The sequence below is a fragment of the Puccinia triticina genome, chromosome 1A, assembly GCF_026914185.1.
Source record: "Puccinia triticina chromosome 1A, complete sequence".
NCBI lineage: Eukaryota > Fungi > Basidiomycota > Pucciniomycetes > Pucciniales > Pucciniaceae > Puccinia > Puccinia triticina.
The window spans coordinates 7,045,712-7,062,999 of NC_070558.1; the positions used below are offsets into that span (position 1 = coordinate 7,045,712).

The window sequence follows — 17,288 nt, forward strand, 5'->3', positions numbered from 1 at the left end:
CAGGAAGGAACAGGACGGAACAAGTATGTATGCACACTATTTATGCACCTTTATGCACAAACAAAATTGAAACAAAACACATTGTCATAAGTATGTCATTTTGAATACCAGATTGAAACATGGTATATCAGTATGTCACAGGAAAAAAAATCCAAGCAGTGTCAGTTTGAAACAAGTTTCTTAGATCTACTTAAGTATCATTTTTGCCAAACAGAAAATCATTTTGAAACAATTTACGTAAGAGTGTCTAGTAGGGGCTTGTCAGGGTTCTGATACATTTCTGGTGACTTTGAAAACATGATTCAAAGTTCAGTTTTTTTTTTTGTGGGAGGAGGGTAGTTGAGAAGTGATTAGGAGCACTTTACTTTGGTTATACTTCCTTTTCATTGCCAAAGGGTATAAATAGACCCTGCCTGGTTGGGTTTTTTCAATCCTCACCATTTTAAATAGCTAAAAATATCATACACATTTGCAAGCTGCCACTGTTATTTTGTGGGCATTTCACTCAGCCATCATAGCTTTCACACAAGCCCAAATCTTCCATAGTCCACACTGCAGTTCTATAGAAACCAAGTAAATCTATTGATTTCCCTTGAAGGCATTTATTTGGGATATTATTGGAAAACATCATAGAGAAGTAGTTATGTATATCTTGCGTACACATATAGCTCTATACAAAGTTTTCCATTTCTATTATTGAAAATCTCTGCAGGATCTATTATACCAAACAAAATCAATACTCATGAGTTAGCTGATAGGCATATAGAGAACTTTGACCTTACCAAATGTTCACCTCCAGACAGCTTTATAACAGATTTACCTGAAACTGATGGAAGATGTCACTTATGGAATGAGTATTGATTTTGTTTGGTATAATAGATCCAGAGATTTTCAATAATAGAAATGGAAAACTTTGTATAGAGCTATATGTGTACGCAAGATATACATAACTACTTCTCTATGATGTTTTTCAATAATATCCCAAATAAATGCCTTCAAGGGAAATCAATAGATTTACTTGGTTTCTATAGAACTGCAGTGTGGACTATAGAAGATTGGGGCTTGTGTGAAAGCTGTGATGGCTGAGTGAAATGCCCACAAAATAACAGTGGCAGCTTGCAGGTGTGTATGATATTTTTAGCTATGTAAAATGGTTACAATCTTGCGCAAGATTGTAAACTAATGGATTGAGTTTGTAAATAGAGCAAAAGCCTGATGGAGATAGTGATGATATTTTCATAGAGGAAAGATCTGCCAAAATTGAAAGCACTCCCTTTTATCAAAAAATCAACCAAAGAAAGTCAAACAGCATGTCTCCATCCCCTACCCCCAGTTTCCACATTCCACATTCCTCCAGTAGACACCCCTCCAGATGGTCCTACAGATTTTCATTGCCCATCATCCTCTTGCTCTTATGGTCTTAGTTGTCTCCTTTGACTTTCTGTGAATCAAGTCAATCCATATCTTTCATTCTTTCAAACAAACACGGCAAGAATCTCCACACCAACTCATTCCACCAATAAACAGTCATGGCTTCACCCACAATCTCCACTGACCTATTTTCAAATTATATCAGCTTCTGTCTACATCCATTCCATTTCAATAAATCATTCTTATCAATTTTGTTCTTGGCGACTTCAAAAGAATGGCTTCTTCAAGATTGATCATGTCCATCCCAGAAACCTCAAGACACAATTCTATTCACTCAATCACATTCATACCAGTTCTTTTTTCACACATTATTGAACTAGCTACTCAATGAGGCTAGCTCTTGTCATGTTGGTGCTGCATTCCCTTTGAGCTATTTTTATCCAATCACTTCATTTTTTACCCTGTGTCCCCCAAGCCCCCAGAGTGTGTATGTAGGTGAAGATATTCTTCAGCCCGAGATTTTTGGCTTCTCCACGCCCATCTGCACACAAATATTAAGATTGAAAATTGGTATAATCGTGGTTATTTTTCGTGTTTGATAGCTGAATGGGTAAGGATGAGGGTAGACCTTGGCTCCAAGTGCCGACTGATGCGCAGAAAAGTGAGACTTTGCAATTGCATCATACTTTGCATCCGCAAGGCCTGTCTTTTGTCACTTCTGAGGAAGAACGTTGGAAAGAGACACTGAAAGTGTGGGCGCACCGTCCATCCATTGCTAAAGCTTGCCAACAGGCCCAGCCCACTGTCTCTCAACTGGCCAACTTGGCCATCGTTAGAACTTGCTGTGGTCAGGAAAATGGGGTTTCAAAAGAGTGTATATTCTTAACCATTAACAAATGTAATGGTCTCAAATGAATGTGGGCGTGGTCGGAATGGATGGATAAAAGTGATAAACTATAAGCTAAACAATAAAGGTAAAAAATTGGACGAGTGTTGCTTTAAGCGAACACTATAAGGTCCCGGTAACAATAAGTAAGAAAAATGAAATGACTGGGAAAGGAAGCACTTGATCTATTTAGGGATTTTTTTTGTTCATCAAAGTGCTTAATTATCCATTTACCGGTCAAAAGATGGTGATGATGATGGGGCGCTGGCGACTGCGCCTAAATAATTGAGGGCAAAGGATTGGGGAAAGGCGAAGCGGATGAGCCAGGGCCAGGGAAAAGGAAGGGGAAAAAGGGTCAGGGCTCACTGGACCTGCGACGATGTTCCAAGTGGTCGATGAGTTTCCACAGCCGCTCGAGGGGAAAAGCCTGGTGGTCGAGCTCGGCATAAAGCACGTCGAGGACCCAATCCCTACAGCACCATTGTCCATGGACCGAGCGATACCATACAACGTGCTTGGTATCGAGCACTCTGACTCTGAAGGCGTTCGTCCCGTTCGGTTGGGAGTCGGACGGATTTCCTAGACGGATGATGGGCCGGAGCGGGCCGATGTCGCGGAACAGCTGGCGCTGGCTGGGGAAGAACTGCAGATACACTTCGTAGAAGCCGTGCCGACGGGCACTCGCCCGGATGCCGTATGCTGTGCAATCTTGGTCAGTCGGAACGACGATCAAATGCCTCGTGTCGCAGCCTCTGGCTCCGTGAGTCGGATCCTTAAATTGCGCGACAAACACTCGGTTGCTCAAACGGTTGACTCGAATCATTCTGCTGGCCTATTCACCCGAACAAATAAAAATCAGGCGTCAGTGGGTCATTCTCTCTCGAGACGTCATGGCAGGCAGGAGAGGAGCCAATAGACGAGAGAGCTCCAGTCTTCCAATCAAGAAAAGAAAAGTCCTTACCTGAATTGTTGAGTTAAAGTCACTACAGGTTCTAAACACGATCTTCGAGCGGGGGTCTTGCACCAGAGAGAATAGGCAGCAAAGAGAACAATCACCGGTATATCGAGAAGCGCGGAGAAAAAAGAAGTCTTGGAAGAACCAGTCCTTGACGATGATAGAAATAGTAAAGAAGTGGAGGAACTTGATTGCACAGCAACAAGTGGAGAATTTATTAAAAAATATCGATGGTTTGTTTGAAAGTGAAGGCGAAAGAAGAAGATGGTTGTAGCTTGGATGGGGAGGTGGATGGAGGGAAGAGCAACGGAATAGCAGACGACGCTTTATATAGACCAGAAGCCAGGCGGCTCTCTCGGTCTTCCTCTCGCGGAAGCCTGAGTTCTCCGGATTGACGAAATTCGAACGTGTGCAGCCTGAGGCTGCAGGTCCAGAAAAAGGAATAAACATGTCAGCAGCGGAAGACGTTTGGCGGCTCCCATTCATGTTCAGCGCGACCAAAGGCGTTCAGTGCGGTCTGCAGCGCCCGGCCTGCAGCAGCAACAGTTCCTCCTCAGCTTGTACAAGATGCACCGTTTGTTCCAATTGGATTCGGTTGGATTGGTTTCCGGATCCATGCCACAAGGGGGAGGATGTCTTGAACAAGTATCTCTGTGTCCAACAGACCAGTCCGTACATTCAATTTTTTCATGAACATCTGCTGAGTGAGAGTGGGTCAACTTCAAGTGCATTGAACGGCCTCGCTATGTAAATGATGCTGGCTCATGAAAGGCTTACTCGCGGCAGACCCTGGCGAATACCGGGAAAAGGACTGGCGAGAGTTTAAGAAGATGCCTGCAAGGAAACTCCTACAGCTTCCGATTGACATGACACTCGGATCGCCGCTAGCTGAGCCTCTCAAGACCCAACAAGCAATCCCACTCAACGCAAACCCGGAACAAACACTCAAAGATAGTTTTCGTATGCAAACCGAGGAGCGCGAAAGGCAAAAGTATAACCCAAGGCATGTGATGCTCCTACCGGAGAGAGCGGCAGTACTGGCGTCAGGAAACAAGATATGTAGGCTGGAGAGAGACGGCAAGCATGGACACGAAGTTGCACCAACACCAATGGGGGAGCCGTTAAGCGAAGAGAAGAACGTCGCACGGTTATAGTTAGATGCAAGAAAAAAGCTTGGACGCTTGTGGGCCAAGCACGTAAACAAAAAAGTGCTCTCCTTCGAGCAGAAAGGAAGGGTGGACCGGATGGCGAGCGTAGCAAGCCACCGTGAAATGGCCGTGCTCTAGATGGAACAGGCTTCCCGGAGCACAACCCCACTGCCATGCCCTCCATGCAATGGCAGTGCTTTCTTAAATCCGCACTTCACTGTGGATTGTGCCGGTACATCGCACCCCCGAAGGGCAAGACAGACCACGAGATGGAGGCAAACACTAGCATCCTTATTGGCCCCGATTCGAGACAGAGTAAGATCTGAGGGCCTTTCTCGGGCGTGTTTGTGTGAAGGAGAAGAAGTGGCGGATGAGATATGCATGTATTTCGAAACAGCATGCCAGACATAGGTCGTCTTGTTGTGTATATCTATATGGCCATTAGGACGATGTTCCCCGAACAGAGGCCTACACGGTGGTATATACACAGTGTGTTTAAGGCTCGCGGGTTTATAGTTTAGTAGCGATAGCCTCGATCTCGACCAAGACGTCCAAAGGCAAACGCGCGACCTGCGGGAGCGAATCCGGAGCTGAGAGCGGTCAGAGGCAGAGCAGACCGAACAGGGGTCGCGGGGACACAGAAGGGGAAATGGGGACAGACTTCAACACAGCTTCGGGCGGGCTTGTGGTCCTTGAAAAACGTCGAATAGACCTTGTTGATCTGTGCGAACTGGGACATATCCTTGATGAAAACGGTGGTCTTGATGACTGATTCGAGGGAGCCGCCGGCCTGGGCCAAGACCTTGGACAAGTTCTTGAGGCATTGTTCCTACACGTCGGAGGGGCGTTTTTTTGGAGTCAGGTCCTGGGTGGCGGTTAGAGGGGAGAGGGAGAGCGGGATGGACACTGACGGTCTGGAGCTCGACATCGGTGGGATGGATGACTTTCATCGTGCTCGGGTCCAACGGGATCGAGCCGCTAGAGTAAATGAGGCCGTTCGAGGTGACGACGGCCTGGGCTATGAGGTCCAGACGGGGGGGAGCGCTTTATCAGATCATGCGAATGGGCGAGCAGCTGTCGCCCAGAAAGAGCCTCACAATACGGGCCGATAGCCTCGGGGGCGCCGGGCGTGCCGTTGATGGTAGTCAGCGTGATCGGGGCAGACATCGTGTTCCGCGGAGGCGATGTGCTGGTCAGGGTGCGGAGGGGACTGCTGGCGAGGCCTGGACGGGGAGAGAAGTGCTGGGGGTGTCGCTTGAGGGTGGTGGCGAGCAGCTGTCGCAGTGCTGGGCTGGTCTTCATGGTCGCCGGCCTCGGGGCTGGGCCCGCCGGCAGGACTGGCTGCGACTGTCCACTCAGGCTAACCTAACCCACTTCATCTCACACTTCTGCCCAACAGAAGACCCCTCAAGACCTACTGTGGGTGGAGTAGACACCAGGATAGAAATTTCCAGCATCAAGACCGATAGGCATGACTGACTGGATATCTGCACACTTCTGGGATATGCTATGGTCAGGTGGTATGTACTAGATACATGAATGAAGATGTATAAAAAAAAGGCTATCACTTCAAGAAGTGCTCCAAGCCTTTCACGACGCGCTGGACTCTTCGACAAGTCAAGCTGACTCTGCGGCCGCGAGCCAAGGCTTGATCGTCGAGCTGCGGATGAGGATGCTGAGAGAAATCGGGCCAATTGAGACAGGGTTCGAGGTGGGAGGAGAGCAGGTCGGCGGGCCGGGCGGGGATGGAGTGGAGCAGGTGTTCGTAGCATTCTCCGCTGATGATTATCAGCGAGCGCCGGGGAACGAAGAGCGAGAAGAGCGGCGAGGGCGCGATCGGTCGTCCGCCTTCGCCAGTCGCCGCCGGCACCTCTGGGTCGGCCTGCCCCTCAATGTCCTTCTCCTCCCCAGCTTCCGCTCCAGCTCGATCGGCCCCAGCCGCCCGTCTAGCCGCGTCCAGCCGTCTTGAAAAGTGCTCGTATCGGTCCGAGTAGCAGTAGAACTCGTACACGGTGTCCGACTCCAAGGAGATCGTGGCCACCGTCGGCAGGTATGCGGGTCCACTGTCGCCCCATTCCCATCCACAGCATCAATCATAAGCTTCCAGGAGGACTGCTGGAGGCTCGGGCGGCGCCGACTTACTCGAGATGAGGAAGGATCCCGTCTCCAGGGGCGTACTCGTTCACAAGACAATGGTTCGGTGGGAGGGGCGGGCCCGATGATGAGGGCTCGGCGGCGCTGAAGATCTTCAGCGCCTCGAGTCGTTGGAAAACACGCGGCCATTCGTCGGTCATAAAGCTCGGCGGACTTTGGGGGACCAGTCTGCCCTTCGGCGTCATCGTCCCGCCCCAATACATCGACCTTCCATCCCCGATCATCATCCATTGTTACGTTGAGTGTCTTCTTCTTTGTAGTGTGATCGGAGAAATCAAGGACCGACCTTCGCCCATTCACCCGTTGCCAGCCTCCCGCCCGCACAGAGATCGCAAGATCAGGCTTGACGACCGCGTTCGAGTTCCCCACACGGTCGACCTGCAAGACTTGACTCCATCCCCTCGATCAGCCAAACAATAAAAAAAAAGGGATGTGGGGGGATGGACTCACCGCTCCGCTTAGATAGCTCTCATCGGCGGCACTGATGAAGTCTCGGACCAGATGGATCGACGGGATCGGGATCGCTATCCGGTGGTCGTCCAGGTTGAAAGTCGCCATCGTCTCGGGAATATGGGTCCGGCCAGCTACACTCGGGCGCACGCGTACAAGTTGACACAAGTCCCTCCTATGGCACAAAATCAAACCTTGCTTTTTTGAATGGAGATACTGAATCTGCTCCTGGATACCTGAACTCCATGGAGCATCGACCATGCAGGATAGCAGGAAACCACCGGAAAATCTAATTTTCTGACTCTCTCAGCAGTTGTTTCCGCCACTTGGTCATGTACCAACCCCCACAACTTCCTCCACAGGTCACCCCGCCTTTGAGTTGCCATCGTCTGTGAATTGAAGGTGTTGGCTAACCAAAATACACAGCTGATGCTTATGTTTCAAAGGCAACTCGTCAGGTGCGCTTCAATTAATGGCTTGGCACACAGCTGGTTGGAGTCAGACGGTTGACTTGGAATCAGGCTGACTTCAAATGTCTCAAGAGCTGGGTATCCCTGGCTTCACCTTTCAAAGCAACCGCACTCTGCTGCTGCACCGCGGGGGCAGAGTGCAGGGCCCCGTGAGCCCCCTGAAGGTTCGAGCTGGCCGGTGAGTGCGCCCGCGGTCCGGTGCGGTCGCAGATGATGTAATTGATGAGACTGCCAAGCTCGCAGACCTAACCTCCGGCAAGCGCACATACCGATGGGGATTGCTGCGCTGCCCAGCTGCCTGGCCCTCCGCTGGCTGCCTGAACAGCCCACCCACTCGCAAGACCCGACATTCAGACACGACGACGCCGACCATGCCAGCTCCAATCGTTATCGACGGCAAGGGCCATCTCCTTGGTCGATTGGCTTCCATCGTGGCCAAGCAGGCCATCTCCGGCCAGAAGGTCGTGGTGGTTCGTTGTGAAGAAATTAACGTCTCTGGCAGCTTTTTCCGCTTGAAGGTTTGTTACTGTAGCCCAGTCCCCCTCTTGGACCAACCTGCAGATGATTGATGGGTTGTCTTGCTCAAACTTTTCAAACTGCTGCCGCCTCCGCCTCTGTATTCCCCACCTCGATCGCTCTAGCTTCGTTGGGCCGACCACATGCACAAGCGACATTTGGTCAACCCCAAGAAAAGCGGTCCCTTCCACCACCGAGCCCCATCGAGAATTCTCTACAAGGCCATCCGTGGAATGATTCCTCACAAGACTGCTCGTGGTGCCGCTGCCCTTCAACGGTTGAAACTCTTCGAAGGTATGCCTCCTCCTTACGACCGCAAGAAGAAGATGGTCGTCCCCCAAGCTCTGCGTGTACTGCGATTGAAGCCCGGCCGCAAGTGGTGTACCATCAAGCGACTGAGTCATGAGTACGGTTGGGGTTACAAGGATGTTGTCGACACCCTCGAAGCCAAACGAAAAGTCAAGGCACAGGCATTCCATGAGCGCAAGGTGGGCACCCCATTTCTTATTTCAGTGGGTACACGATCTGATCACTTGGGCTTATATAATTCAGGTCGCACTCCTCAAGGCCCGCAAACAAGTTGCTGCTCAAGATGCTACTCAAACTGTCCAATCCCAACTTGCTGCCCTTGGTTACTAGCTTGCAATTATATCAATTATGAGACCACAAACACTATGTCCCCTCACCCCCGCTTTTCTACAACTCTCACCGAGCCCCACATTGCTAGCTCAATTAAGCCTCTTCAATGGAGAGTTCCGAAGCACCTCGCGTTCCCGCGGGATGCACTCTCTCGGAGAGGCTTACATATAAGACATGTCCCAATCTCTGCAGTAGAAGTTTGAGTTCTCAAGTTTATAATTTAACATAAATTGCCTGTAATGTTATCAAATATTGGAGGACTTCCCGTCGAGATCTACAGATCCTGCTGAACCAGATCTGCAGCCCCTGGGACAGCATGTCCCCGCGAGAATTAAAGTTTTCTGGCTGCAGCTTGACAGGAAGTCCTCTCCCGTTGGGACCCCCGCAGATGTTGGTTTAGTGCAAAAAGTCTAGACTTTTGCAGGGAAATCCAGCCTTTTAGGCTCTAGATCACTTCTGGCAGGCCTGTGGTTCTTGGCGGGAAGTCATCCATTGGAGGACTTCCCGTTGCCTAAAAGACTTGATTTAGAGGAGGCCACTAAACCTTGTTTGCTGGTGAAAACTTGATATCAATCAATGTATGACTTCCCATTTCCTAAATGGCTTGATTGAGAGGGGTACACTAAGAGCATCCGCATTGGTGGCTAAGTTGGCACAAGCTAACTTAGTCATCCAAGACCCGGCTAGCGCTAGCCAGACCCCCGCAACCACATGGGTTGGCAACTTGGAGCTACTATCCAGCTAAGTTAACGCCCCGTTTGGCACTGATATAATTATAGGTGATATGATCACTGATTAATTCAATAAAAAATAGAAAATTCATCATAAAGCCTCCAAATTTTTTTTGTAGGCAACCTGGAGTGCTGGTCTCTTCAACTTTGAAATCAGATTCAACTGATTCAGCCATCTTCTGCACCATAATACCATTATATCACTTTTGACCAGTATGAAGCAATATAATGGCATTATGGTGCTGAAGATGACTGGATAAGTTGATTCTGGGTTCACAGTTGAAGAGACCAGCACTGTAGGTTGCCTACAAAAATAATTTGGAGGCTTTATGTTGAGCTTTGTATTTTTTATTGAATTAACCGTTGATTATATCACCTATATTTATATCAGTGCCAAACGGGGCCTAAATCACATACCTTGTCTTCAGCGGTATCAACCACATTGTTTTTGCCAGCATTGACTCGCAAGAATAACACATCCAATACCTATTCTACAGTAATAAAAGCACCTTGTCTCTTTTCACCTGATTAGAAAATACACATGAACAAGCAAAAGTGCAAATGGAAAGAAAGGTCATGAGTAGGAGAAAAAAACAATAAACATAGTGGGTGTAAGGAATACTAATGAATATTGATTGAGTTCAATAAAGAAAAAAAAAAAAAAAACGGGATTGTCAGTGGGGAAGAAGAAACAGGCAAGCAAGAAGAAGAACAAGAATCAATTGAGTGCGAGCAAGAAATTATCAATCTATTGAGGCAAAGCTAGCAAGCAAGAGAAATGAGATCAATCCATCACTGGCAAGAAAGCAAGAGCAAGAAGACCAACCAACCAAAACTGATCCAGGAGAGTACCAGAAATCAATTCATTGACTGCGAGAGAGCAAGAGCAAGAAGACTGATCAAAGTTGTTGTTTTTTTTTTTTGTTGTTTGTGTTTGTTGTTGTTTGTGTTTGTTGTTGTTCCATTTGGTGTTGCTTTCACCAACTTGTTGATAGGAAAGTACCTTGGGCAGCTCCCTAGCCAACAAGCTAGGCGCGGCTAGATTTAGCTCCAGCTAGCCAGGATTCTAGCTTTTTGATAAGTTAGGCAGGTCTTAGCCCAACCCTATGCAGATGACCGGCGTGCCCAAGTGCCTTAGCTTGGGCCAACTTAGCCACCAATGCGGATGCTCTAAACCCTGTTTGCTGGCAACAACTCAATCTTAATCAACTTTCACCAATAGGGGGGTTCCCGATTGAAATTTACAAAACTTTGGGGCATGATTTAAAGTGTTTACAAACATTTTTTTAAAAAATTGATAAATTGCACTCATTGATCAGTATTACCTGCTGCTATGTATTTTCCCAAAATTTTAAAATTTTGTTCATAAAGGCCTTGAATTTGGCTCCAAACTTTAGTAAAATTCAATTGTGAACCCCCTTAATAAAGTTTACACTGGAGGACTTCCCTTGCAATCTGGGACCTCCGCAGATGTTGGCTTAGACCGGCAAAGTCTAGATTTTTGCAGGGAAATCTAGCTTTTTGGGCTTTATATCACTTCTGGTAGGCCCTCAGATCTCAAAGGGAAGTCACCCACTGTCCCAGTAGATTATAGTCATCCAATTTTCACCAGCAATTAAGGTTTAGCCCCAGCATAAATAAGTCCCTCTCTATGTGGCGGGGGGACACCTTCATGCAGGGACCTTCCAAAGGAGGGACTGAGCATTTCCACTGCGGGCTCTAATTCCATGTTGCTGCAATTTGATCTTTGGGCCTGTGCAGCAGGTTTTACCACCCCAAATTGCTGCAGCATACACTGCAAGCCTCCAAAGGGAGTCTCTGAAAATATGTGAAACTTCACATAACTAAATACACACACTTGCCATTGGCCAATGACCAAATCCCAACCAACAGCAGTACCATAACACTCCTCAATGACTGGCACAAGCCCATCCAGAAGAAGTTTAATGCAGGGGGTTTCAAAGTTAAAAATCAGGTTGCGCAGGTCCCAGGAATCAGGAAAAAAATGGACCTGGAAACTCTCCTGTGGACCTGATTTCCTTCTTTGAAAAAGGCTCCAGTAGCAGGAAAAAGGTCAGAAACACCCCCTCAAGGGTGTTTTCACCTATCCCCAATCACACCCGCATACTGGGAGTTTGAGCCGGCACACACTCAACCAGTCTGTGATTACGCACACAACTTGGTAGCCAGTTGGATCTATACCGGCCATCAAGTGACACAACACTCAATGGCTGGTTGGTTTGTACCAACCATTGTGTATCACAACACTTGATGGCTGGCTGGGTCTGTACGTTGTGTCACTCAATTGCGGGCTGGTCAGGTTTGTTCTGGTCATTGAGTGAGTACTCAAAACACTTGATGACCAGTACAGACCTTTCATCAAATGACTATTGAGTTGCGTAGTTTGCGTACACTGAAAGACCGGTAAGGACTCACTGGGGTTGGTCATTGAGTGGTGGGGTGTTGGTTATCCACTTGATGACTGTTGGGTAATCAAGTGAGTAGAGCGTGTATCCACTCAATGAGTTGCTTGTTCATTGAGTGGGGTGTATTCCTTTTGAACATTAAACAACAAACTAAACCTGTCAAAAAGCGCAAGAACACCCCGTGAGGACCATTGATCCTCACTCAATCTGCGCGGGGAAGAAAAAACTTTCCGCTGGCTGGAGAGCCCTTTTTATAGATGATTTGGGGCAAACTTTACATTTGGCTACCGGGATGCTTTTCATTTGGGCTTTTGTTTACACTCAACCTGGTGTCTGTACTTTTGATTAGCACCTCAGTCGCCCATTTGGCTATCCGCACATAGTTATGTGTACTTGGTCCGAATCAGTTCCTATCACCAGCACACAATACCACAAACGCGCTAATCATGAGGGACATTTGACATCCCAAGCACTTTGGAGGATGTCGTCCACCGGCGGGACATATGTCTCTATTCAAAAGCCATTGGAGACCTCTTAGCAATGATTTAAAGTATGTCTAAAACAAAGACTACAGAGTCAACAATTTGAGCAATGATGAAATCAAGGCCTTTACTCTATATCAGCTGGAACGGATGCTCACAACCATGATATTTGGGTGTTGGTTTGAAGTTTGACTTACTGGACCAACAGTTTTTATTGCAATTACAGTTCAGAGGGGTTGATATTGTTACAGATGTGAATGTAGCTGACCAGTGGATGATGAATGTTGAGATGCTCAATCCGGCACAGAAATTTTCTACACTTGTTTCACAAATGCAGTCAATGGGACCAACAAGTCCAGGATGTTTTATCTTGATGGACCGGGTGGTATGGGGAAAATATTTGTTTTGATTACACTCATAGATTACTTCACAGTACATGGTTTAAGGCCGGTCAGTGGTTGTTGCAGCAACAGGAGTTGCGGCTTTGCTATTGCATGGTGGTCAAACTGCCCATTCCAGCTTTAAAATCCCCCTTAAATTCAGTGATATCACAGCCTGCAGCTTCACTGAGAATGATATGATAGGCAAGAGGTTATTAGAGGCGCAAGTAATTGTTTGGGACAAAGCCGTAGCAATGCAACAACACACCATTGAAACTGTAGACAGATTGCTCAGAGATCTTTCTGGAAATCAACTGCCGTTTGGAGGGAGGCTGGTAATATTTGCAGGAGACTTTTGAAAAACTTTACCTGTAGTGAAGCATGGTGTGTTTATCAGGTCCAAATTTTCAACAATAAAGATTTCAAGCTTGTGGAAATAGATCTATAAATTTTCTCTCAAAGATAATGTGCACTTGGGTCTAGGTAGCGGCAATGTTTCTGCAGCAAAAATAGATTTTGCAGCAGAACTCTCGCAGATAGGTGAAGGTATACTCCAACAACACAACATTTCTTGGGTATGAGTTGCAGGCATCAAGATGGAATCTTTGGGGACATCACACACATGTGGAAATAGAGCAATGGGGTGGTGTTTTAATGATATCAACTCCAAGCGGAAGTCAGATATTGTGACTTATTCAAATCACCTATTGGAACAATGTATTCACATGCCTTTGAATTCCAATTCTAAAGCAATAAATGACCAATTATTGAAAGCAGTTCACAGTGAAGAAGTGGAATTGATCTCAATTGATAGACCAATTGATGAGGCCATGGATACACTTCAACCTGAGGTGTTGGCAAAGATTGACTTTACAGGCTTTCCCCACCACATATTGAAACTCCAGTCGTGCTTTTGAGGAACATAAGCATCAAGGACGGGATTTGCAACGGCACAAGATTGGTACTGTTGAGAGTCACAAGGAATGCTCTGTGTGGTAGGATTTTGACTGGTACACTCAAGGGTAGAGAAATAACTATACCAAAGATAACCCTGCTACATGAGGGTGATTCTTATGTCAAGGTACCTTTTTATAGATACCAATTCCCAGTTGTTTAGAATTTGCCATGACTATAAATAAATGTCAGGGCCAAAGTATGAGGCGGGTGGCATTGGTATTGCACAGTCAGGTGTTTGCGCATGGGAAGTTATATGTAGGGCTCTCTTGAGTTTGTGATGTAGATAATTTGTTAGTTGTGCAAAAGTGGCTGAAAGGGATGAAACAAGAGTTGTAAATGTGGTAAAGAAAGTTGTATTTACTTAATTATACTGGAGTAATAAAACTTATACAAGATGGCTTGACTTGGGTCTTGGAGAGGGTGGCGTAGCCGCCCCTGAAATCTAGTTTAATTATGTATAGTGTCCAATTGATGGCCGGTCACCACCGGCCATGGAATGGAATTGATAAACTCAATTACCAGTCTTGATTGGCCATTGGTTGAGATGTGTATGTACAGATGTGATTGATGGCCTGTCTGGATTCTGAACCGGCCATTGGGTCATGAAACACCAGGATGTTTCCATGGGTGAACATCCCGTAAAATTTTCTGGTGGCCTAAAATTAGGGTTAATTTTGGGTTGTGCTAAATGCACACCAAATTTTTACTAAATGCACACCAAAAAGGAATGCACAGGCGTGTACGCCATCTGTTCTTGGCGTACAGGGAAGTTTACTCCCAGAAACCCAGCGCCCCCAGTCCTGTACGCCAAGTCTGCGGGAGTATGGGAATGGAGACGCCAATTCCCCAAGAAACATTGCATATAGATACAAATCCAGCTTGCCAGAGTACCAACAGTGGGCCACTATGCTAAACTATCTGTAGTGTGCTCTATCCGCTAGTTTAGCGTTGTGTAGTTCCTGACACAGTGCCGTTAGCTGTAGCGCCCGCTACGGGCTGCTACGCTACTAACAGCGCAGCGGTTGAATAGTACTTCTAGCGCTGATAGCGGCGATAGAGGCCCTGTAGTTTCAAGGGGTGCCTTTTAGCGGTAGCGGGCAATCACTGTCTGCTAACAGAAAACCCCGTCATTTGTAGTTTATATCCGCTACACTGCGCTGAACTACAGACTAAATGTAGTGTAGCGGCCCACCGTTGAGAGCACGTGCCCCTCGCCTGGATCACATTACGGCACTGGTAAATACCAGCTCACGGAGAGCTCTTGGCAAGCTGAAGTTTGACCAGCTCACCGTGAATGCTTTGCCCGGAGAGCTGATCAAAGTCCAGCTTTCCGAGACATATTTATTCTCTCGGAGAGCTGGTTGATTAACCTCCCGAAGGCAGAAATGCATACCTTCCGGCGAGCTGGTACAAATCCAGCTCACCGAGAGGTATGCATTCCTCTTGGGGAGCTGGTTGAATTCATCTCGCCAACAGAAATGTCTACCTGCCAGCGAGCTGGTGCAAATCCAGCTCGCCGAGAGGAATCAATATCTCTTGGCGAGCTGGCCTTTGGCCATCTCTCCGGGAAAAACATTCTTGGTGAGCTTGTTTAAGCTGTGCAGCTCGCCATTCCTCCCGGTGAGCCAGCACCAAGAGGTATACATATTTGGAGAGCTCGACATTGACTATATTGGCAGGAAGAAAACTCTTGGCAAGCTGGGCTTGCAAGTTGCACCAGCTCGCCAAGAGAAAGATGGGGGGGGTTGTTAAATGGCATGGCCACGCCATTTTATCCAGCGTGCAACAAATCCACACACCCAAAGGGTAGGCGTACTGATGCTTTGTACGCCACATCTATTGGCATCCTCAGGCCGGTACACCAATTTTTCCCGGCAAATTGGTGTACCGGGCCCTGTACACCATAAAAGTTGGTGTGCGCGGCCCGGCGCACAAAAAAATTGGCGTTATTGGGCCATTTATGCCAATTTATTGGTGTACCCACCTATACACGCCAAAAACGTGGTGTGCATGGAGTAAAAATTTGGTGTGCATTTAGCACAACCCTTATTTTTAATTTGTGCAGCATGCGCAACATTTCTGGTGCGGCAATAAACATTTCTGGAAAAAGGTTATTGTGGACCCTCCTGATGTGAAGTCTCCCACTTCTGCGTATACACCACGGGGCGCATTCCTGGAAATGCCCTGAATCCAGCGGACGTTTCTGACTGAGAAGTGTCCAGAGGATGTCCGGGGGGCATCCAGCGGACGCAAGGTGCGCTGAGCATCACTTGGAAGTTTCCAGATTCTTCCACATGATGCTTGGCCCTCCAATCCATCAGTTGGACACCAAAACAAACTGTCCATTGGAAACTCTCAATTGGGAGTGTCCAATGGACATCTTGAGGGTCCAAAACTTCAAAATCCATCGGATGCTCTGGCTGGAGTGTCCAATGGACACCAAAAGCCACTGTCCATTGGACACCATAAATCACCACTAGGGTTTAAGGGCGGCTACGCCGCCCTGTGACTGATCTCATAATTTTGATACATGAATCAACAAATCAAAGGTGCCGCCTCCAAGGTCGTAGACCGCGATCAACCGTGATTCTTCTTGATCTAGACCATATGCCAAAGCAGCAGCGGTGGGTTCGTTGATAACACGGAGAACATCCAGCTTGGCAATTGCACCGGCATCCTTGGTTGCTTGCCGCTGGGCATTGTTGAAGTAGGCAGGGACGGTATTAACTGCAAGCGAAAAAAACGGAAAGGGATTGGTGACCAGGTAAAGGCATTTCAGATCAGAAGAGAAGCAGCTACTAACCAGTGTGTTTAACGTCTTTTGTCAGGTAACCTTCAGTGGTCTCCTTCATCTTTGGTCATCTAACGGCAAGGTCTCTGGGCCGGTCATTGGTATCAATCTGGGAACGACCAAATTGTGTTGTCTGCATGGGAGAGACAGGATAAGCAACCAGGCAGACTCGGAGGGGCGCCGGAAAATTTGTCAGGCTGAGAATGGCTAGGTACAAATAGAGGAGGAAATGGCTCGAGGTCTTTGGACAAAGGGATGAATTACTTAATCAGGTTTGGGGATGACCCTATCCTGGACACAACCTCAGAGTACATCGGAGAAGAATCCAATCCCGGCGCACAATAAAATTATGAGTTTTGAAAAGGGGCTCAGTTTCCCATTTTTTGGGGGGGTCACTTGCATGTGGAACGGGGAAAAGAGAAAAAGGGGAAGGTGGATGTATGCAAAGGTGGGAGGGGAAAAGGAAATTAATTATTTGTGTCCGGCACAATTGAGGTATGGGGGAGAGTATAAAAGGAGACACAGTTGGATGATTGCAGGTCATTGCTTGGCTCTTGCTCGGTGCCAATTGCTTAAAGAGCCAAGCAATCCAGGTCAATTGGTACCTGTATTTTGTTGACAGCTCGGGGGAGGGGAGGAATGCTGCCAAAAAAATATTTTGGTGGGGGCATCGGTCCGCTTAATGTTAAACCATTAATCCCTCAGACACTTGGGCTGGAGTGACCAAATAACTTTATCAATTCAACCATTGGACACTCTTGGAACAATTTTACGATAGCTGCATCTTGGACTTTCTAGATTTTGACAGTCCAAGATCCTCTTCAGCACTTCTTCATAGACACAATGCAGCAAGAAAAATACACAGAACCATTTGACCGGAAAGCTAACAACTATGTAGTACGGATTGGGCGGCTGGAGGAGGATGTGCACAT

At 47.3% G+C, this 17,288-nt stretch overlaps 5 protein-coding genes across 5 annotated transcripts; 1 reads left to right on the forward strand and 4 right to left on the reverse strand.

Moving 5' to 3' along the window:
• Nucleotides 1-2,487: 2,487 nt before the first annotated feature.
• Nucleotides 2,488-3,698, reverse strand: PtA15_1A762 (uncharacterized protein; the record flags this gene model as incomplete). Its single annotated transcript, XM_053165823.1, has 3 exons — nucleotides 2,488-2,534; nucleotides 2,624-3,089; nucleotides 3,219-3,698. 3 exons carry the CDS (start codon nucleotides 3,696-3,698, stop codon nucleotides 2,488-2,490), a joined length of 993 nt encoding a protein of 330 aa, XP_053016976.1.
• A 1,172-nt stretch (nucleotides 3,699-4,870) lies between these two features.
• PtA15_1A763 (uncharacterized protein) lies at nucleotides 4,871-5,310 on the reverse strand (the record flags this gene model as incomplete). The annotated part of the gene is made up of 3 exons (XM_053165824.1): nucleotides 4,871-4,930; nucleotides 5,022-5,189; nucleotides 5,272-5,310. 3 exons carry the CDS (start codon nucleotides 5,308-5,310, stop codon nucleotides 4,871-4,873), a joined length of 267 nt encoding a protein of 88 aa, XP_053016977.1.
• Nucleotides 5,311-5,924: 614 nt separating this feature from the next.
• PtA15_1A764 (uncharacterized protein) lies at nucleotides 5,925-7,072 on the reverse strand (the record flags this gene model as incomplete). The annotated part of the gene is made up of 4 exons (XM_053165825.1): nucleotides 5,925-6,423; nucleotides 6,503-6,721; nucleotides 6,801-6,892; nucleotides 6,965-7,072. 4 exons carry the CDS (start codon nucleotides 7,070-7,072, stop codon nucleotides 5,925-5,927), a joined length of 918 nt encoding a protein of 305 aa, XP_053016978.1.
• A 733-nt stretch (nucleotides 7,073-7,805) lies between these two features.
• On the forward strand, nucleotides 7,806-8,589 carry PtA15_1A765 (uncharacterized protein; the record flags this gene model as incomplete). The annotated part of the gene is made up of 3 exons (XM_053165826.1): nucleotides 7,806-7,952; nucleotides 8,076-8,438; nucleotides 8,503-8,589. 3 exons carry the CDS (start codon nucleotides 7,806-7,808, stop codon nucleotides 8,587-8,589), a joined length of 597 nt encoding a protein of 198 aa, XP_053016979.1.
• A 7,087-nt stretch (nucleotides 8,590-15,676) lies between these two features.
• Nucleotides 15,677-16,417, reverse strand: PtA15_1A766 (uncharacterized protein; the record flags this gene model as incomplete). Its single annotated transcript, XM_053165827.1, has 3 exons — nucleotides 15,677-15,712; nucleotides 16,138-16,292; nucleotides 16,369-16,417. The coding sequence occupies 3 exons, from the start codon at nucleotides 16,415-16,417 to the stop codon at nucleotides 15,677-15,679; spliced, it is 240 nt and encodes a 79-aa protein (XP_053016980.1).
• Nucleotides 16,418-17,288: the final 871 nt, after the last annotated feature.